This window comes from Cibotium barometz, chromosome 10, assembly GCF_041138505.1.
Source record: "Cibotium barometz isolate CiBa-2024 chromosome 10, ASM4113850v1, whole genome shotgun sequence".
Classification (NCBI taxonomy): domain Eukaryota; kingdom Viridiplantae; phylum Streptophyta; class Polypodiopsida; order Cyatheales; family Cibotiaceae; genus Cibotium; species Cibotium barometz.
In genome coordinates, this window is record NC_141055.1 from 3723355 (window position 1) to 3745418 (window position 22064).

Consider the following 22064-nt stretch of genomic DNA (forward strand, 5'->3'; position numbering starts at 1 on the left):
TACAGTCCCCCTTTGTGGTTCCCGGGAAGAAGCTAAGCTCTTGAAATGCCCTTTATTTGTGCAATTTACATTCTGTACACGTTGTGATTTACTTTAGTTATTGAAATCAATCACGTTTCTGTTCTTTCGTGTGCAATTTTGTTTAAATTTTGTCAAGCTAAGGTATGTTTGTATGGATGTCGTGAATGGGAGTCAGCTTGTGATAGTTTAGGAAATTGCGGCCAGGAATCAAATGAACTAATTTGCGTTGTTGTGATGAGCAGGTTGTGAATAAGTATGGGGTGATCTTTGTAAGCAGTGCTGGTAATGCTGGGCCATCGCTGAACACAGTGGGTGCTCCAGGAGGTACTTCATCGAGCATCATAGGTATCGGAGCATATGTGTCACCCACTATGGCTGTTGCCGCTCACTCTATAGTGGAGCCACCTACTGAAGGGCTTCAGTACACTTGGTGAGTTATTTTAAATTTTAATGCCTATAAATGAAATGTTTTCAAGTTTGTATCCTCAACATTTTTTCCAGCAAAATTAGGACGAAAAGACCATTGTTTTGTCTACCTTGTACAACCTGCCTTTATTTTTTGAAGAAGCCTGACTCTATTCGGCAATAGAAATCAGTTTTTCAGCACACTCTTACTGGGTTCATTCCTCGTTCAAATCTTAACTTCTTTGCAATTCTGTTTTCAGGTCAAGCAGAGGCCCTACAGCTGATGGAGATGTGGGTGTGTGCTTGAGTGCTCCTGGTGCAGCTGTTGCACCAGTTCCTCAGTGGACTCTTCAATGCCGCATGTTGATGAATGGAACATCAATGTCTTCACCATGCGCATGTGGTGGCATTGCACTCGTGCTCAGTGCATTGAAGGTTAGCTGTTTTTAGCGTGTCACTAAACTGTAATCATTAGGAACGTAAAGTTGATTCTGGTTGTCATCCACCCATGTACAGGTTATGTATTCAATTACACTGCATGTACATAGAGCTTATGCTTCTTTTGAAATAGAGAGTTTTTGAGTTGTAAGAGTGTCTGGCCTGCTATACACATGCGAATACATGTTGCCTTGGACATTTTAAAAAGAGTGCAAGTAGTTACTTTTTACCCTATGGAGTTGCAGGCCCAAGGCCAGACTATAAGCCCATGGGTAGTACGCAAGGCCTTGGAAAACACAGCTGCTTCTATCGGAAATGATCCAGAAGAAATCTTAACAACTGGCTTTGGACTGCTACAAGTAGACAGGTTTGCACCTTCTCTTTCTAAGGTTGAAACTTTCCAACTGGCAGATACATTCAGTATCTTTGAAAAACAGGGTGATTTAAGAAACCCATAATGACATTTGGTTCATTAAAGTGGTTTACTTACTAGAAGCAGTATATTTAGCTGTTAGTGGGTGGCACATTTATTTACTAGTACTTCTCTAAAATCCCTGTTAAAAAGTAGAACTAATAGAGGCAATCCTCTATAAAAATCCCAGTACAATGCGAGCGCCGAGACCCGTAGGCTCGTATATAAACGCACATTATATATAATCACACATGGCAAGAACCATAATACATAAAATCATAAGGAAGTACAATCATGCCTAGCATGCACCATGGGAGCAGTAGAGGATAAGGCCCATTGTATGTCTAGGTGTCCGGCTTACCACAAGATACGGGGCAGTTTCCACTGCCTTCTGGAGACGGATTCAGGCCACTCGCACAGGCGATACAGGACGAGGATTAGAGATGGCTGGGCATGTACTTGATGGAGCTCAGACCTTACATTAGGTGGCATGCTGAGAGATAGGCCCAGCCCGGACAGGACACCCCCCACAGAGTCATCACAACGCATTTTTAGAGTCGGGAATGTTGGGGATGGAAGCATCTTCCCATTCCCATTCCCGTCCCATGTCACTCTATAGTCACAGGGAATGGCCATTCTCAATCTTTTCCATCCCCGTTCCCCGTCCCCATTTCGTGTCCCATGTGACTATGCATCAGAGATATCTTTGTGGTACATGCATGCACTACAGAGGCCACCACCCATACATACCAGTGCCTTTGCTTCGACTCCAGAGCCCACCGCCCATACATACCAGTGCCTTTGCTTCGACTTCAGAGCCCACCTCCGGCTCCACACCCTAGAGACAAATTCTTTGTGTGAGAGTCGATCTATTCTACGAGCCAGATGCGACTGACCCAAAGCATCAAGACCCTCCACCACACAGAGACAATGTTCCCATTGCAGAGGAATGGCCCTCTTTCTGTCCTGAGATTGGTACTAGCTAAGGATGGATCATAGGATAATCATTTGCTATCTGATGTTTAGAGACATGGCTGTTTTTTGCATTTTTTAATTTCCTTTTCAGTTCTTCCATGGCTTAGTATATCCATGGTACCATTGTATTACTTTTGGTCTCTGAAACACGGGTACTTAACTTATCCTCAAGAAAACAACAATTTCAAGCATAAAACCTTGAGAAAATCTGAAAATAAACAAAAGAGACATTAGAGAGAGAAGACACCACACTAGGGGTTGAAATAATGTTGGGCTGACCCCCCCCCCCTTTTCTTTGTTATATTAGATAAAACTCCTTGGAGGAGTCTTGAGTACAAGTTCTTAGAGCTAGAGAGCTCTATTGTCTTTTTACATGTCTCACCAATGAGAGAATAGCTGAGTTTGTAGTTCTTGCCCAAAAGCACTTCAGAAAAAGCACTTTAAAACTCACTTATAGTCCAAAAAGCATCTTTTTAATAATAAAAGCTCTTCTCTTTTTAGTTTTCAAAAGCTTTTAATCTTTTCGTTTCCAAAAGCTAGTCGCTTTATACCAAGCGTATAAGGTCATGTTGCGTTGTTTTCTTGCCACGTGTCAATCCCACAGCCCACGACACCATCGCCACATCATCAATACCATGCCACTTTTTATTCAAATTTTTTTTTGAAGTTGTTATTATTATTATTATTATTTTGCGTGCGTTGCGTTGTTGAAGTCTCCACACAAAAAATGCATGTGAAAGCCAAGGGTAGGCTCTGAATTTTTTCCACATTTGAGTTCTGATTAAAGAAGTCCCTAATGCATATACACCACCGGATTCAAATGTCTGTCCATTCACTTGGCATTGGAGTACTATCCATCTTCCCAACGGATTATTACATGCGACACATGGTTGAAATTCATAGCGAATCAACATGACCACTGCCACACAGAATTTCGGACGTAGTGCATCCCCCCAAGCATTTTTAATGGCTGAAAATTGTTCTTGCAAAATATGTATGAAAGTTTGAAGCGTCGGATTTTCACATGCATAAGGATCCGCTTGATGAATTGAGAACTTGGGGAGTTTGTAGATATTATCTCCTCTTCTGTGAGATGCAATGGGTTCTATTACAATGGTTTGCCATTTCGAACAGAAGATTGAAGCGGCAACCACTTTTAAGAAAAAAGTAAAAAACCTATGTTTTATTACCAAGAAACAATATTCATGGGGAGGAAGTACTTCACAGAGAGGAGTCACTCAAGGAAGAAAGCTAGAAACAATAGAAAAAGACTTCAAACTCTGGGATATCAATAGCCTCCAGATGTCGACAGTCATGGCATGAAAGAAAGGATAAGCATCCAGACAAGGCTGTCGAAACATAATATGGTTCGTAGCCTTCCAAATAGTCTAGAGTGCGCTGTATCTCATCCAGATGATGAAAGTGTCAAATCTAGCCCATGCAAGGTTGCAAAACACCAAAAATCCATAAGAGTTTTCTTGCTTTGAACGATGGAAAATGTCCTTGGATGTTGTGAGCAGTTGTTGCGAGAACTTCCTGGACTTTGTGCAATGCCAAACAAGATGGGGAACGGACTCTGAATGTTGTCTACATCTATCATTGGAGATGTGTCGTTTGCCAGAAAAGTAGAAACTGGAAGAATTCACACAAGGCATCTCCATAAGAATAGACACTGTTTGCGAGGCAGCTTACAACCCAACTTATTCGAAGCCTTCATTTCCATCGTTTAGTATTCTTATGCAATCCCCATAACGTATCGGCATGAGGCTGAATCCACGGGGAAGGAAGCAACAATTTGTACACATTACTTGCCCAAAGCACATCCAATCGAAGAGAATTGGTATGACCCAACAAGTTTCCTATCATGAAGTTTGTCCTGATCATCCAAGGGTGGGATGGGTTCAAAAGGCCGGAACAAGGTAGTAATAATTTTCCACACTTGCTTGTGATGTAGATGCAAGTTCTATTTCAAAAAGGCTTGTGGAAAAGTCAACACAAATCCCTCATCTGTTACGACATCCGCCATATTGGTTAGTCCAATAGAGGTCAAAAAGCAGGCCTTTTGTGGTTCCTGTATGTTAAGCGGTTGAGGAAACACTGAAGACCTATGGATGCTTTTCGATCGAAAAGAATTCCGAGTCAGCGCATCTCTACCATCCCGGTGAATAGAAGATAAAGTCAATTTCCAATCACGAAGAAGGGAAGATGCATAAGGTTTGCTTCGAATTTTTTCTTCAAATGTACTAAGCACTGCTTCCAGTGAGAAATGTGCCAATTGCCATAAGCTCTAGTATTGATGGATGCACGCATTCCTGCAAATTTATGGCCCATGGCTGCCGAAGTTGAAAAAAAGTGGCAATCATGGTGGCCTTTCTTGCCAAGAGATGATAATGTGGAACAAGTATATATAATCCACCATGCATTTTAGGAGTGTAGCCCAAAGATTGCCTCCAAAGATGCAGTGCGAGAATGAGAGCAGCTCGAGAAGAGTCGGTGGTGAGGCAGGCATATAGAATATGCCTTGTAGCCAGTGAAGATGCAGGACATGTGGCGAGCAGCAATTTAAGGTAGTGGTGGATTGCACGGGAAGAGGTGTTGGTTGACGCGCCTAATTGAGGGAGGACCAGTGTGGGTGACGCTCCTCAAAAGCGGCACTCAGGTGTGGTAGAGAGGTGATTGGGAGTGGTAGCCGGGCTGAGCAAAGAGGGCGAAGCAATAGGTGGAGCCCAGCAATGTACAAGCCAAAGTAGGTGGTGGTGGCGAGCAACCAGCACATGGCAAACAAACATGTCAGGCACAGGCAACAATGACGATACTGTAGGCACAACTAATGCGCAGTGGAGGCGTTGGCAGCTTGGCAAAGCAACACAAGGAGGTGCGACGGCTGGAAAAGACGCATGGGCATAGTAGAGGTGCTGCCAGTCAGAGGGATGTGATAGCTGGAAGCGCTTGCAGAGCACCGCTCGTGAACAGACATAGAAGTTGGAGGCGACCAGAGACGACATGGAGCACTGCATTGGCTGTTTTTGCTCGGCTGCGCTCACGGTGCTGCACTGGCACTTGGCGGTGCACAACAACAACATACAATAGTCAAAGAGGCAGGAGTTCACAGTAGTGATGTGTCATTTGCCTAGCGACGAGCAGTTTGAAGCAAGCGGGCGAGGAGTTGACGGGCAAGATGATGGTGGCAATCTTCGTCGAATGACGGGGCCAATAGTAGCTGGGCATTTGCTGGTAGATCTCACCAGAGATATCCAATACACATAGTTGTCCTCACTCCTACCTGACATCCAATCCAACAAGGCTCTCTAAGGAACATGAACTCCAATGGGATAGCCCAAATGTCTAAAAATATTGCCATGGGTATAATTTTAACATGCCTGCCCATATTAACCAAATAAACCTCTGTGCCGCTAAGTAGGGCTGATTTGTGCATATTAGTACACAACCGCGAAGCGAGAGAAAATAATTTCGATGCTTCCATAGTTTTATCAATATTTGATTTCTGAGCCCGAAGGAACATGAACGTGTCATCTGCAAAAGCCTGACCAACAATTCGCTCTCCGCTAGGCAATCGCAAACCAACAATCTCTCGATTAGCCGTTGGCTCTTCAAGATAAAAAACCATAGGGTGAGTGACAATAGCAAACAAAAGTGGACTAAGCAGGCAACCTTGTTGTAATGATCGAGTCAGCCCGATGCCTTCCGTCACACTCCCATTAAGCAAAATCCTTGCCACTCCCTGATTGCTGATAGTGTGTATAAGCTTAGACATGCGAGCACCAAAACCCATTACTTGCATAAGCTGTGATAAAAAGGGCTAGCTAACATGGTCATAAGCTTTTCCATATCCAATTGAACCATCACAACTTTCTGATGAAAAGCCTTAGCATGGTCAGCCATCTCTCTCTCTCTCTCTCTCTCTCTCGCTCGCTGTCTCTCACACCATGTCACAGCGGCCCATGAGGGATGTATTAGGGTGATATGAGAGCTCTGTGCAACAAAACCGCAAAACAAAACCCTAAAGAAAGCTGAAAACAGCAAAATGAAACCCTAAAACAGAAGAAACAACAAAACAAAACCCTAATTTTGCAAAAAAACAGCAAAACGAAACCCTAATTCAAGAGAAAACAACAAAACGAAACAACTCTCTTAGAACTCTCTCTCTCTCTCTCTCTCAGTTGGAGATTCAATTGATCCCAATAGTTATAGGGCGATCATGATTGGCCACACATTGGCCAAACTCTATGGATTTGTGCCAAAGGCGGAGCTCAGTTTATTTGCAGAGAGACAGGGATGCAATGCCTTAAAACAGGTAGGCTTTTGGAGGAGCTAATCTACCCTTGACCACATTTTCACCCTCCGTGCCATCATCAAGAGGGTAGAGCAAAACATCAAAGGATTTACTGCTGCTTTGTGGAATTCGTAAAGCTTTTGATACTGCACCCTGAGCCCGCATCCTACACTGTCTACGAGTCGCATTTGACACGCCCTGAAAGAGTTCATCACCGGACGAGTGAGAGCCCTAGGAAGTACATCGTATGAGGTCTGGAGCACTATTGGGGTGAAACATGGCTGCACTCTATCACCTACACTTTTTGGCCTCTACATTGATGAGATCTCGAGCTTCATTGACGGATTAGGCGGGGCTGGTCCAACATTGGCAGGCATATTGATGCCCATACTACTTTATGCAGATGACATTGTCCTCCTCTCAGATTCAGCCGAGGGGTTTCAAAGATAAATGGATGCCTTACAGGACTTATGGACATAGTGGTTGAGTACTTTAGGTACGGTGCGGTATGGTACGTGTACGGTACGAGTATGTAAAGTATGCATCAAGATAAGTACTTTAAGTACGCTCACGTTTTTTACTATATATATAGATAAGTACTTTAAGTATGCTCACGTTTTTCACCCCTTCACATCCAGATTGAGCTTCACATATAGAGGGGATCCTCTGGAGATTGTGTCATCCTATGTCTACGTTGGTGGCACTTCCAGTGGCCCATGCTTCACCATGCTTCCCGCAACACACGCTAGAGTGACACGGGGATTTGTAGCCTTGAGCCTACTTGAGCGGCAGTGTTTCTAGGTACATTTCCAAGAGCCCAACACGAAGGGTTGGCTTTCTCACACCGTCGTCACACTTGCCTTGATGTATGGAGAAGCCTTCTGGGGCCAGATTTATTTGATGAGGATTGGCAGCGAGTTGAGAGGCCCCAAGTCATGATGTTCTCCCTAATGATCCGCAGCAAAACATTAGTCCCAAAAGAGATTATCGAGGCAGAGTTTGTTGTAGTCCCGATGGTAGTGGATGCACTCTTCCATCAGTTGCATACCTCCATTGCATCAGTCACACGGATCCCCACATGTACCCAAGGCTTGCCCTAGAGTCCTTGAGACATCTAGCACTTGAGGACCACTGTGGAGTATGGTATGCATTATTTTCCGCTTGGTTCTCAATATATGGACTCTGCATGGATTGCCTACCACCCCTTCACTACAGTTTGGACTCCCCTTTTCTCTGGCTCTCTCACAAGGATACCAACCGGGTTATCTGGTTAGATCTGCTCAGCCTCTACACCCATTGCACATGGATCACACCTCGAGAGCTCCCAACAAAGATCCACTTCTTTAGAGATCGCTTCCTCACACTCAGTGAAGATGGATTCATATAGCAGCCGGGCTACCTAAGTGTTCACATGTCCCATGCCATGCGGATTGCGATTGGCCAGATACGGGTTTCATCGTGTAACTCGCGGCGGTGCCCGGGGAACTAGGGCCTTTGACACACTTGTTGATACCATCAATGCATATTAAAACATTTAAACATGGCCACATCCTTAACATATATCCATCATCACTTTGCATAAAACATAAAGCTGGACAAAACATCCACAAATGCGGAAAATGGAGCTTGCACATGTGACACTGCATAGAGGCCGGAATGGGCCGACCCTCCCCCCCCCTTGGAGTATTTAATTACCCAAGGAGAATAATATCATGTACAAGCTTTGAGGGCCTTACTCTCCCCACGGGAGATGCCGGATTATCCATATACAAATGCTATAACACAGCCCAACACGAGGCAACTAAGCCGGAACTCAAGCTGTAGAAATGCTGAACCAACAATATAATCCATATACCTCCGTGTGGGTACTGATTCTTTCCCAAAAACCATGGGTCTTCATGCAATAGAGTTGATACAACAAGTACAACTCTCCATTCAGCCGGTACAGTAGGTACAGTGGCTGGTACAGTAGGTACAATGGTTGGTACGGTAGGTACAAAGGTTGGTACAACAGGTACAGTGGTTGGTACAGTCGGTACAATGGCTGGTACAGTAGGTACAACCAGTACAAGGGCTGGTGCAGCCAATACAGTGTCTGATACAGGAGGTACAAGGGCTTGTACAGTAAGAGAGAAAGAGAGTAGCCATCATTAGGGCAGCCTGCAACGGTGGTAGAGGCTAGTGTGCAGCAAGAGAGCCTCTATTAATGAAGAGAGAGGGCTCCAATTTATAGATGGGCCTCCCAAGAGCTAAAATGGCAAGAGAAGGCTACAATGACAAGTGGAGAGCCACTTTATAGCTGGAGTGACAAGTTTGAGGTCACCTGTCTCACTTTGATCCACTTTCTGACAAGTGTGAGGCCACTTGTCTCACTTTGATCCACTTTCTTGCCACATGTCCCAATCTAAGAGATGTGTTTTCCCTTAATCTTTACCTCTAAAAATATCCCAACTAGTAGACATTCTGTCATAGGCACTTTGTCAACTCTTGGTATCTGCTCAATTCCAGATGTAATGACGCGAACAGAATTTCCATCGGAGTCGGTCAAAAATAGTAACTCTCCTAAATTTTAGGAGTGTTCCCAAAGCTTGTACTTTCCAAATATTTAGACATCCTGGAGTCCACTAGATCCCTTTCATACTGGGAAATGTCGAGGCTGGTGACACATCCCAGCGCCTGGAGATAGGACGAACTGAGCGCGTCCTTAGAGCCGAGAAGCTCATACGGAGATCCAGAGAGGAGAGGTTCTGCCGATTATGCTACACAGAGGTTGAGACGGAGGAGCATTACATATGTAGGTGCCCAGTATACTGAGAGATTCGCGGGAGATTTTACTGTCTGTTTCGTGAGGGATTTGGCCCACTCTCCGGGATCATTGACTACCCGGACCAGCGTTGCCTAGGCCATAGTAACCTGGACCGGCAGAAACGGTCGGTTCGGACCGGGTTGGAAACGGTGTTTCCGAGTTTCCGCGAGGTCGGAAATGGCAAGAAACGGAGTTTCTTTTGAATTTTTTTTAGACATGTAAAAAACATGTATAGAGACATCCTATTAAATAAACTTATGTCAAGAGATGCAAAAAACATGCATAGAGACCTCAAACAAGACACATCAAAGACTCGAGTGGACATTAGAATCATAACACTTAACAGAATGTAGATTATGGACATGTATGATGTCGCGGCAAATTCATGTGAACCATAAAAAACTAAAGGCTGAAGGCCGAAGCATACATAGCGAGCTGCAAATTGTGATCATAATACATCATATACATATCAGCAATGATCATCAAACTTGGGAGTCAGAGGTTCAAAAACTACAAAATAACCGACATGCCGGCTGTCCATAATCCCTAAGGATAAGAAAAACTAAACAAAAAACATGGAACATCAGTGAATCAGTGATCACTGTTGAGCCTCATCTGAAGCACCCGAGGAGTCTGAATCCTCCTGAGAGTCCTCATGGCTCTCGCGTGTGTCCTCACTGCAAGAAGATGAGTCCTCTCCAGTAGCCTCCTCTCTAGCAGCACTAGTACTAGCTGCAGCCGGCCTCCCTCTCCTACGACGACCACCACCACGTGTGTCGTGAACTGGTGTTGTGGACTCCTCGTAAAGCAAAGTGTAAAGATCTCGGTCCTCTTGTAGAATTGTGGGAATATCCCGCACCTTCTCAATGTCAATCTTGTCGACATTCACTTGCATTGGCTCAGGACCCATAGCTGCCCGCTCAAGAAGCTTCAAGTTACAATTGCAGAAAACAAGACGCTCAAGTTGGGCTGTAGTCAACTTGTTCCTCCTCTTCGTATGGTAGAGCGCCCATGTGCTCCAATTCCTCTCACAAGATCCAGAGTTGCAATCTTGTGAGAGGACTCGAATGGCAAGACGTCTCTGTTCAAAGAGCAGATTTAGGATTAGTACATTATACAAATAAGGTGTCGCCGTTAAAGCTTAAGCAGAGGGGCTTCTTACTCACCAACGTAGGCACACCATGTCCATATTTCTCCCACCATGAGACCGGCTGAAGCTGCGTTTCTCGAATTTTTTCAGTAGGTCTTGTGAAGTAGCCAGTGTTGTTGCGGAAAGCAAGGAGATCATCCTCTAAGCATCGCAACATCTCCAAATTGCCACCACACCATTTCTCCACATAGGTTTGGAAGCCATCGTTTAGCTCCTCACACTCAAGCTGATCCTCGCTACGCCATAGAGGATGCAACACATGAGCCACGGCATGGATTGGTCTATGAAACCAAACCCAACGGTTTTGCCAAATCTGCTTGATCTCCGCGATTCTACAAGTAACAAACAAAACCAAAGAAAGACTTTAAAGTTAGAACTTAGAAAAGAGCCAAGACAAAAAGGCAATTTGGCAAAGGCTCATGAGCCATGAGTCATGAGCGAAGAAATACGGACCTCTCTACAGATAGGTAGGCATTGTTGTCTAGTGCCTTCCCGATCCTATCCATGTACTCATAAATGAGGCCTAGTGTACTTCCCTCCATGTCCGTAATGCGCAAGACCGTGTAGATGAGATTTAAGGTCTTCACTAATGCCTCTGCCTCTTCCCACCATGCTTCATTGAGGATCTTGCGTCTAAAATCCACAAACTTTGGGGTCATACTCTTACCCGACTGGATCCATGCATCACAGCTAATAGTGCGAATCAGATTTGGCCGCACACGAAGAAGCCGCTCAAGCACTACGAACATGTATGCAAACCTCGTAGTGGATAGCTTGAGAAGCTCCAAGGTACTATTAGCCCTGTACATGCTCAAAACCTTTGGTCTTTGTGTCACAAATTTGACAATGCTCCTCGCGGTGGCAAAGATTTCGCTGACCCAAGAAATTCTCCCCAAATCCTCAATCAATAAATCAAGACTATGGGAGGCACAAGGGGTCCACACAATTGTTGGGAATGCATCCTCCAACATACTCCCCATGGAGACACAATTGCTTCCATTGTCCGTAATAACTTGCACAACATTTTGTGGGCCAATCTCCTCAATCACCTTCTTGATGTGTGTCCAAATAAAGAGACCTGTAACGGTGAGACCCGCAGCCGATGCATCAATGGCCTTGTAAAACATGGTGCCTTTGCAAGAGGAGATAAGCACATTATACACATTCCTCTTGCGTACATCTGACCATCCATCACATAAGATAGTGCAGCCATATTTCTTCCATGTTTCTTTCAAAAACTCAAGCTGGCCTTCTACGTTGAGTTTCTCCCTCTTTAATTCTCGTGTGCGGATTGTCTCAGTCGAGGGACCCTCGCACTCACAGCCAATGCGGCTAACGGCCTGCATGGTCTTCTTCCATTGTATGGTGCGAGCCACATTGAAAGAGATAGCACACCGTATAAACAAGCGCGTGACCTCCCTTGTTGCCTCCTTCATGGCTTGCTTTTGCAAGCCTGCTGTAATGCTTGCTCTTTGCAATGAACCCTTTGCAGGCACTTCCACACTAGGTAAAGGCGTCCTCTTTGCACTAGGGCCCTCACCCACACTCGAAGATACATGTGCACTATCAACATCTGTCTGGCTCTCAACTCTAGTCCTCTTTGAAGAGGCCACTTGGCTCGAGGATGCTTCACCTGTTGCATGTGCTGCCATATGTTGCTCACCAACATCCAAACCAAGGCGTTGCTTTCTCCAACCCTCAAGTGATGCCAATACATCGGGCGGCACATTTTGACATAAAGCGACATCTCTGCCCGGGACATGCCCCAAATGGTCTTTTACCCGGGTCATTGAACCTGTTTTTTCATATCCACAAAAATTACATTTCCACTTGCGGGAACCCCCACCTCCGACATATCCATCCCCTTTTGTTGCATACTGCTAATAGGGATCTGTAGGCATAGTGAGACTTGAAAGCACTTGCCCTCGAGAACACTTGCCCTTGGAGGCTTGGGCTTGAGCCTTGAAGCCTTGAAGAATGGGCTGCCCGGCAGCCACCTGTGAGACTGGAGAGCAGGCTGTTGCAGAGTACAGGCCTTGGGCCCTTGTGGGAGCAAAGGCTTGAGCCTTAGGGCCTTGGCCTTGAGCCTTGGGCCGTTGTGGTGATAGGCGCAGGGTTCGCAGAAGCGCAGGAAAGGAGGAGCGAAATGAAAAAAACGCACGCGGCCCCCCCTGTTTAACCTGCAAAAAAAATGTATGAAAACGGCGTTTCCGCCGGTCTGCCGTTTCCGAAAACGGCCGAACCGTTTCCAGGGGGTGGAAACGCCGTTTCTGGTTACTATGGCCTAGGCCTCTTCTTGCTTGAGCTCCGTAGACACAGTGACACTTTCTTGAGAGAGCTTTGGCCCTAGCCACCTCGCCTCTTCCCTCGCCAGCCAACCATCACGAGTTTCTTCGAGACCCAGGCGATGGACACTGATACAGTGCATCTTGTGGACCCACCTCGAGCTGCTCTGGACCCACCTCGCTCGAGAGGAGTTACGTCTCGGCACTCCAACGTGCTCGACGCCCCCGGCTGTCGGCCATGATCCCCTCAGTAGCTCTAGATCAAGGACATGCTCCACTGCCATGGAGCTACCTTTCCACGTGACATCGTTGAGGAAGACCTCTTGGCCATACTCATTAGTGCCATGCTTGATATTTTGGAGAGTGGTATACCATCTACTGGGGGCTGATGCTGCTCGCATGTTTCTATGTTCCTAGTATTCCATGATGAGTTTCCATGGATAGTTTTGTATCACCCCAGTGAGATAGATGTGTTCATGTTTTGTTTCTATTTTATTTTTCATTCCATGATGAGATATGCCATGGACATTATTGTATCACTTTGGTCTCATAGGCCCATCGGGTCTTTAGTAGACGCTTCTCTCTCTCTCTCTCTCTCTCTCTCTCTCTCTCTCTCATCCTCTTCACGGTGGGACAGCATCCCTGAATCAGGCAAATTATCATCACGCTTCCTTTTGTGTTTGGACGTTTTGTATGAAAGAGTAATTACTCGATTTAAATTTTCAAAGATCAGGTGAATTGTACAATGCTAAGTTGAATCTTAGAGAGTATGATACTCTGGGTCATGTCTACCTTCTGTTCTTGTGTTCATCAGGGCCTATGAGTATTTGCAGAAGTACTATAGCAGGCCAGCTGTTTGGTATCAAGTTCAGCTTAATCGTAGTGGAAATGCAGGTCAAATTTTTTGGCCTTTCGAGTTGTACCAAAACTTAGTGTGCATTTCCTCATAAAATAGCTGAAAATGTGTTCGGTATCCAGTTTGTGAAAACTTTTTTTTTTTCTGCATTGTCAAGTATTCGTGCTATGTATTTTTTTAAAATTGGTTTAGGCGGTTCTGCAAATTTTACTAAAAAGCTATGAGAAATTATATCCTGTTGGCAATGAAACTACAGGGCATTCTTACCGGGGAGTCTATCTAAGGGAACCTGTTGACTGCTGTAAGGCTAGTGAGGTAACCTGTGACATTCATTTGTGCATATTGAAAATTTGTTATGAAGCTGGATGATGAGTCTTTCTGCTCCCATTGCTTGCCACGTGATGCTAGAATTCGAGACATTCTTTGTGGTACAGCCTTCTTGCTCTAGCCTCGTAAATGAGGTTAGAATAATTGTTATAGCTTGGAAACTTGTGGAAACTTTGGGACCAGGGTTGTTAGAGACGTCAAAGGCGCTTGATACGAGGCGGGTATGGTACGTGCCTTGAAAGACTCTTATTTTTAAGACGTTAGAGGCGTGTTAGAGGCATGTGTTATATTATATATATATATATATATATATATATAGAGAGAGAGAGAGAGAGAGAGAGAGAGAGAGAGAGAGAGAGAGAGAGAGAGAGTGATAGATATGTAGATTATTAGAGAGAGAGACAGAGGGTGTCACCTGGGGGTGTATGGAAGAGGGAGAGAGAGAGTGTCTGAGAGGGGGTGCCTTCAGCAAGGTTCAAGCCTTTAGGAAGGGAGACTGTGTATGAGAGAGGGGGAGCCTCGAGAGAGAGTGTGTGAGTCTTGAGAGCTTAGAGGGGCCCTTATAGCCCCTGTCTAGAGACTCAAAAGGACGAAAATGGGCAAATCCCAAATGGTCAGAAACGGGCAAAATCGAAAAATGGTAAAAAAAAAAAAAGAACTATGGCTAGACGCCTCGAACGAAGCCTCGTATGCCTCGGAAGACTCGTACGCCTCGAACGCCTCTAACGGTTAGCAGCGTGCCTCGCAACAACTATGTTTGGGACACAGCTTTCAGCATGTTATTGTGTCAATAAACTTAGTTATTTTATTGACAGACATTTCATCAAGTTGTTGATTCCACTTGGGAAGGTGGGTCCCCATACTAGGAGACCCATTGAATGAACCACCATGTTACTAGAGCCATGGATGCTTTCTTTTGGAGACGACTAGAATTCTGGCACATTACAATCACTTTTGGCTGATAGCTTGTGGTGAACTGCCTGTCAACAAGTCCTGCCCTTCATTTTTTTTGGATACACTGGACCATCAGAGATCGTTGAACATTATGTTTCGTATGTAGAGGCTTACACAGGATGGCATAAGTGCACATTGCTTATGTCTCATATTATGAGAGACAGTACTAGATTACAATCTGACACACTGAGCCGCACATCGAATGTTCTATAGAACGATCTTGGCAGAAATTTCTTCTTCACTGCACTTCACCAGACTCAGCCTGGGAGACTCTTGGGAGCTTGACAGCCTGGCAGATTTGCAGGGCTGGGCATACACAGGTTGTTGGGGACATACACACTTTTTCTTGCTTCTTGTCTGATACGCATACCCTCTCCTGTATTTGAATGGGATTTCAATATCAGAAGAGGTCAGATGGACTGCTTATATGAGTGGTGTGTTTATTGGTTTTCACTACATTGTGAGCTGATAATGTCGAAATAGGGGGTCAGGGTATGTGTGGCAAGGGTCGGATTCTGGTGTATTCGGCATTTGAGGTGAGGTGAGTGGTCCTCTTGTGTGTCTAGACCGTATGGTTCATTGAGTCAAATGTATATTTTGTCTAAGGTGAAATGCTTTTTAGTTAATGTCACTAAGCCACATGGGATGATTGAGAGAATCATGGAGAGGTGGAGTGGTTATACGAGATTTCATGGAGATATTAGGAGAGATGATTATTGGATCTAAAGATGCTCTGGGTGAACTGTGAATTAATGTGTTGGGCCACAAATTTTTGTGTGTGTTTAGTGAAGATTGTGTCCACTTTGCATATTATTTTGTAACTAGTGTTAGTTATAGTCATTATCTAATGAAGGACTTGCTATGAGTATCCGTAGCACATTAGGTTTTTAAGTTGTATCAGAGACTCTAGGGCTGGGTTCTTAGCAAGTGTTTGGTTAGGGGGATTAATACTTACATTAGCTTAAGATCCTACTAGGCTTTGATCTTGCTCCCCTCTCATGCTTGTATAGGACCACTAGTGGGTGAGTAGCCTGTGGAGGATTTTCAAGAGAAAGAGTCCTAAAGAGAGATGTGTGTGTTATCCTCTTCGTGAGAGAGAGAGAAATGAAATGTTATATTAACGTCTTCAAAAGGCCATAATGACCTATGAGACCAAAAAGTTACATCATGGTGGATCTGATACCATGTCTGGATAAAAAACCAGAAAATGAAAAATAAAGATGATACTACTGGCACCTAGACAATGAAACTGGAACTGGAAGGTAGAGAGAGAGAGAGAGTTGTATATGGAGAGAGAAAGAAAGAAAGAGAGAAGAGAGAGAGAATCCTGAGTGAAGGGAGGAGCTGTCTTTAGGGTTTTGTCTACAGTAGAGCTGCTGCTTTAGGGTTTCGAACAGAAATTTGCTGCTGCTTTAGGGTTTCGAACAGATTTGGGTTGCTGTTTTAGGGTTTCCTGTACATGTTTTAGGGTTTCGTCTTCAATAGAGCTGTTGTTTTAGGGTTTCGAACAGAGATTTGCTGCTGTTTTAGGGTTTCGAACAGATTTGGGCTGCTGTTTTAGGGTTTTTTTCTTCTTCGAAATCTGCTGTTTTAGGGTTTTGAACGTAGATTTTGCTGCTGTTTTACAGTTTACAGCAGTTGTTTTGGGGTTTCTGTTTGCTGTTGTAGGGTTTTCAGGCTTTGCTCTTAGGGTTTCCAGGGTTTGTAGCTACTGATTTAGGGTTTGCAGCTGCTGAATTAGGGTTTGCAGGTGCTGAATTAGGGTTTTCAGGTGCTGAATTAGGGTTTGAGAGAACGGGTTTTCTTTGCTTTCATGCATGGATTTGGATGACCCGGCTGCTGCTGTTGGTGGCATGGCTGCCAATAGCCTTAACATGGATCTTATTGAGGAGATGATCGAGAAGGATGTGGGTTATGCTTCAGATGCCTCGGAGCAACAAAAACGTCAAAGGCTTGATGTTGATGCAAGCTACACCCCGGTGAATGTTGGAGAGAATGCAGAGGAAAGTTCTCAGGTACCTTTTCCGGAGTTTGCACATTTGCTGCAGATCACTGGTGAGCTTCTGCAAGAATATGTGAAGGCAAATAGCGTGCAAATGGTTGCAGTAGATAATGCTGGTGTGGCTGATGTATGCATGGAGACTCCTTTGTTGCTACAACAGCTAGCAGATTTTCATGATCGTGTTGCTATCTTCTTCTTTACTGGGCGTATTCCGTTGTTGCCTCGTCTTAGAGCATGGTTGGGCCGCTTGGTGTCGCCTGAGGCACTTGAGGAGATTTATGATGGTCCGAGAGGCTTTTATGAAATACTTTTTCGCACTTCGGAAGCCCGTAGGGTAGTCTTGGAGAAGGTGCCACTCTTTTTGGATGGGCAGTTGGTTCATGTGGTTCCGTGGAAGCCTATGGCAGAGTACCAAGATATGTTGCGCCAGGCTTGCCCAGTTTGGGTTGAAGTGAAACAATTCCCACCAATGTTTTGGCGTGTTTTACCAGGTCTCATGCGAGGTATCGGTGATGTCTTGGTGGTGCCTCGAATGACATCTAGAAACCGAAATCGTCTATGCATGTTGTGGGATACTAGGAGACCTAGGCCGACACATTTGCGTATCAATATGGCTGGGCTGCAACCTTTAATGTATGAATTGAGGTGGGATACATTTGCTGGCCATTGTTTCAAATGTGGTGAGATGGGCCACTTTGTCTCCGAATGTCCTAAGAAAGAACAAGTTGTTGCTACCAAGGATATCGTTGATGAGCAGTTGCCTGTGGAAGATGAGCATGATGCTCCTTTACATGATGCCCAGCACATGGATGTACATGTGGATGTTCAGAATGAGGTTGAGCAGCCATGGGTGGAAGTACGTGGTAAAAAGACACGATTTGTTGCCCCGCGGGGGGATTTCTCAGATGCTGTTTGGCGGGGGCCTTTGTGTACTCATCAGGGGCCCTTACATACATATGCTCGTCGCCCTTTGGGTTCAGGTGCCCAGCAACAGACCAGGATTGAGAGGCCGGGAGGCCAACTTTCTCAGCGTACAGGGGCTCTTGGGGTGGATAGAGTAGAACGCTATCCTATTAGAAGTCGCCTAACAAAAGAAGCACAACAACAATTGCCTCTTGTGTTTGGTTCGAAGGGTGAGGTCATCTCGCCATGGGATGGTCATTACCCTTCGGCACGTGCTCGGGAACTCCAAGGGCAGTTTGAGATCACAAATACCATGTCTAAAAATGCAATGCTTCAAAAGGTTCGTGATTTGGCAGATTGTCCTGGGCCTAGTACATGGCCTTGTTGATTCCTTTTTTGGGAAGGCTTATGAAAATTGTACAATGGAATGTAAAGGGTATTTCTTCGCGCCAAAAGCAGTTCAAGCTTTGGCGTGCAACTTTTTGTCATGATTGGGGTGTTTTGTGTGCAGTTGAACATAAGCAGCATAAGTTGGCTGGCAAAGCCTATGTATATAAGGGGTTTCATGTTTTCTACAGCGGACATCCTGCTTCGCAGTCAGGTGTTATGTTTGCTGTTCGTTCGCAGTTTCAGCCTTCTCTTGTGATTCAAGATGTTCATGGAAGATTTCTAGTGATACAGATTGTTTGGGATGATACGCCTTTATGGTTGTTAGGGGTGTATGCTCCAAATAATGCTCGTGCACGCCGTTTGCTGTGGAATGACTTGTGTGCTCTTTCAATCTCTCATCCTGGCTTTGTGATGGGAGACTTTAATATGTGTGTCTCCAGGGAGCAAGCCACGTCGCCTCATTCTCTAATGGATGGCCGGGAGAGAATGGCGTAGGAAGCTTTTGCAGCAAGGTCGCTAAAACAAGACATGTGGTCTTGGTTGCATCCAGATGACAGGGGTTACACTTATGCCTCACAACAGTTTCGGGGCACTTATGCTAGATTGGATAGGATGTATATTTTACATCAAGATCTCTTTTTGCCAGAGGTTCTTACTATGATGGTTGATCAACAACAGGTTTTCTCGGATCATTGGCCGCTTGTGTTTGAAATGGTCTATCATCCTGTGGATGCATATAAAGGCTTGTTGGGACGCTTGTCTTTGCGCTTAAATCACACTTTTTTGGAGCATGAAGTTTTTGATGTTTATATGCGTCAGTTGATATGACATTTCTCCACAAGAGTGTCCATGGCTGATTATCATGCTTGGCCAGTGTTCCTTAACAACACTCGGAAATTAGTGCGGCATTATGGTCTTGCTAATGCCTCTATACAAAAACAGCATGTGGCTCTTCTTGAGTCGCTTTTAAAGGGCTTGCAGGCGTTCATGTTTACTGACTCTATGGATGCTGAAGTTGTGGATGCCATAGAATGGCTGGAAAAGGAGCTATCTAGGCTGCAGGAAGCACAAGATGTTCGCTTTAAACTACTTGCACGTCTTGATGCTTTGCGGGATGCTAACTGTCAATCTCATCGCTTCTATGATAAGTTGCATCAAAAATATATGCGTGAGAATATTGTTAGGCTGATGGATGCCCAAGGCAACCTTGTTACTCAACCTTCTGAGGTTATTCAGCATTGCATCAGGTTTTATGAAGATTTGCTTTCCCTTCGAGAGGATTTCTCGCCGGCTGTCCTGGCTGCAAGGGAGTCATTGTTTGCTGAAGTACGATATCAAGTTGACCTTGATGTGGCGGTTCAGCTTGATGCTCCTGTTACTTAAGGGGAAGTGGAAACTGTTCTCTCCAAACTTCCCATGGGAAAGAGCCCTGGTTGGGATGGTTTGACAAATGAGTTTTTCCGAGAATATGCTGATCAGCTTGCAGAGCCTTTGACGCTTATTTGTCAAAGGGTTCGGGATGAGGGATATATGCCTGCCGATTGGAAGTTGGGCATACTTCATTTGTTGCCCAAAGTCCCTTCGCCTACTTCTTTGGCTCAATGGCGCCCGATCTCACTTATGGGTATTGTGTATAAAATCTTTACAAAGATTTTTGCCAATCGCTTGCAGAAGGTGCTTCCTACTCTTATTCATCCATATCAATATGGATTTGTGCATGGCAGGAATATTTTGCTTAATATTCTTAATGTTCAAATTGGAGTGGATTATGCCAAGGCAAAGAAGCATGAGATTGTGATGGTGCAGCTAGATCTTGAAAAAGCTTTTGATCATGTCAGCTGGTCTTTTCTTTCTCAGTTAATGACAGCCATGGGCTTTGGTCCCAAAATGGCTAATTTGGTGCATTTACTTGGCTCTGGCTCTATCACGCGGATTATGCTCAATGGAGGACTTTTGGATGGTATTTCTCTCACCCGTTCTCTCAGGCAGGGCTGTCCTCTTAGCCCTCTTTTCTTTGCCATTGCCACTCATCCTATGTTATCTCGCCTAGATGCTATGGCATCGCATGGTGAAGTGGTTGGTTTGCATCTCCCTCATGGCAAGCAATTGGTTGCTCAAGCCCTTGTGGATGACACTTTTATGTTTCTCAGGGCCGAAAAAGCCAATATAGATCGAGCAATGGAAGCTTGGAATAATTTTGCATTGGCTTCTGGGCTGAAAATAAATTCAACAAAATCAGCCCTCATTGTATGCACGGAATTTGATCTTGAGGCATTAGGGTGGCAAGGCTGTGTGGTGCATACAGGAGACATTGTTCGTCATCTTGGGTATCCGGTGGGTGTGGATGTGGACCCCCAAACGCTTCTTGCTTGGATTTCTGCTCGGATCTCGGATAAATTTGTGTATTGGAAAGCTCAAGGGTGGCCTATGCATGTGAGGGTTAAGGTAGCTCAGGTTATTATGCTTAGCAAGATTTCCTATTTTTTGCCTTTGCTACCTTGGACGCACAAATCTCTTCTCCGTTTGGTTGCTCCCATTCGGTTTATGCTGTGGAAGAGGCAAGGAAATATTATGGGTCAAACATGGATAGCTTGGAATCACATTACGATGCCCAAAAGAATGGGTGGGGCTGCTTTACTGGATGTCCGCTTGCATATGGTGGCGTGTAGGTGGGCGCTTTTTCAGGATATGTGTTTGCAGGAGCAGCCTTGGGTATTCATGGCTCGTGACTTAATTGAGTTGGAGGGATTGTTACATGGACGGACACGTGTGCAGGCTTCATGGTGGGACATTGTGAATGCGGCTCATCCTGTCCGTATTCGCTCATCTCACATTTTATCGCATATTCTCCTTTCTTGGCATGAAGTTCTACTATTGGCTTGGTGGGATCCTAGTCATGAAAGACTACTTTTGAACTCTTTGCAGTTCGAAACATTTGTGGAGTCGCGTGTCATTGTTTGGCCAGACAGAGATGCTTCACGCATACGACTCAACCGCATGGTCAGGTTAGGCTTGGTTAGAATCCGAGATGCTGTGATACCTGGTCGTGACAGGCCATATTCGTTTCGTCGTATTCGGCAGCACTTTAAGGTTCCTCGGACATTTCAGCCACTATGGGTTGACATCATGCATGCCGTTGAGCCTTTTACTCCTACCTCGGCCATCTGCAGATCAGCCTTGGCTTGATTGGGCACTATGTAAATCTGGTGACTTGATATCACTTTCAGCTAACCAGGTCTATCATAAGCTCGTATCAGAGAAAGATTGGGTTTCAGGCAAGGCCAATAAGGTGTAGGGATTGCACAAGTCTAAATCATGGTGGCAGAAAACTCTTATGCGTGGTTGGTAGTCTAAACTCCCTTACCAAGGTAAGGTTTTCATTTGGAGGATGTTGGTGGGAGGGTTACCTACACGGGATCAGCTCAGCCGTCGTAAAATTACATTGGCCTCTTGCGTCTTCTGCACGACATGCACGAAACAGTTATGCATTTGTTCATGAGTTGTCCAGTGGCCCGTCAGATTTGGTCTTTTGTCTCTTGCGTTTGGGAGGCAGTAGAGAGGTCTACTGTTTCGGCTCATCAGTGGATATTTGGGATTTGTCCTCAAGTCATTACTTCGGACAGTCACATTGTGATATTCCATTTTCTTAGATGGACAGGACTTTGGCATATTTGGACTACACGGAATGGGTTCATCTTTGATTCCTTGTCTGGAATACATGGGCACATTCTACGTATCCGCGGTTTGCTGCTTTGGCAGTTTTCTTCTCTTCTCTCAGCCCAGCTACTGGATGCAGATGTTATTTCGTTATGGTCTACGGTGGCTCGGCTGGCTCATCTTTGATGC

General features: G+C 45.0%; 2 protein-coding genes across 2 annotated transcripts in view; one reads left to right on the forward strand and one right to left on the reverse strand.

Moving 5' to 3' along the window:
• Window positions 1–249: 249 nt before the first annotated feature.
• Window positions 250–22064, forward strand: part of TPP2 (tripeptidyl peptidase ii) — a 99637-nt gene continuing 77822 nt past the window's right edge. Inside the window, exons 1-5 of the mRNA XM_086803506.1 lie at window positions 250–451; window positions 687–861; window positions 1110–1231; window positions 13601–13680; window positions 13899–13957. Coding sequence (XP_086659632.1) covers window positions 393–451; window positions 687–861; window positions 1110–1231; window positions 13601–13680; window positions 13899–13957 — 495 coding nt within the window. The 5' untranslated portion in view covers window positions 250–392. The remainder of the gene's footprint in view (window positions 452–686; window positions 862–1109; window positions 1232–13600; window positions 13681–13898; window positions 13958–22064) is intronic.
• On the reverse strand, window positions 9726–13549 carry LOC147634447 (uncharacterized). Its single transcript, XM_086803359.1, has 3 exons — window positions 10955–13549; window positions 10518–10833; window positions 9726–10432 (listed from the first exon to the last, which is right to left on the reverse strand). Exons 1-3 carry the CDS (start codon window positions 12289–12291, stop codon window positions 9950–9952), a joined length of 2136 nt encoding a protein of 711 aa, XP_086659485.1. The 5' UTR covers window positions 12292–13549; the 3' UTR covers window positions 9726–9949.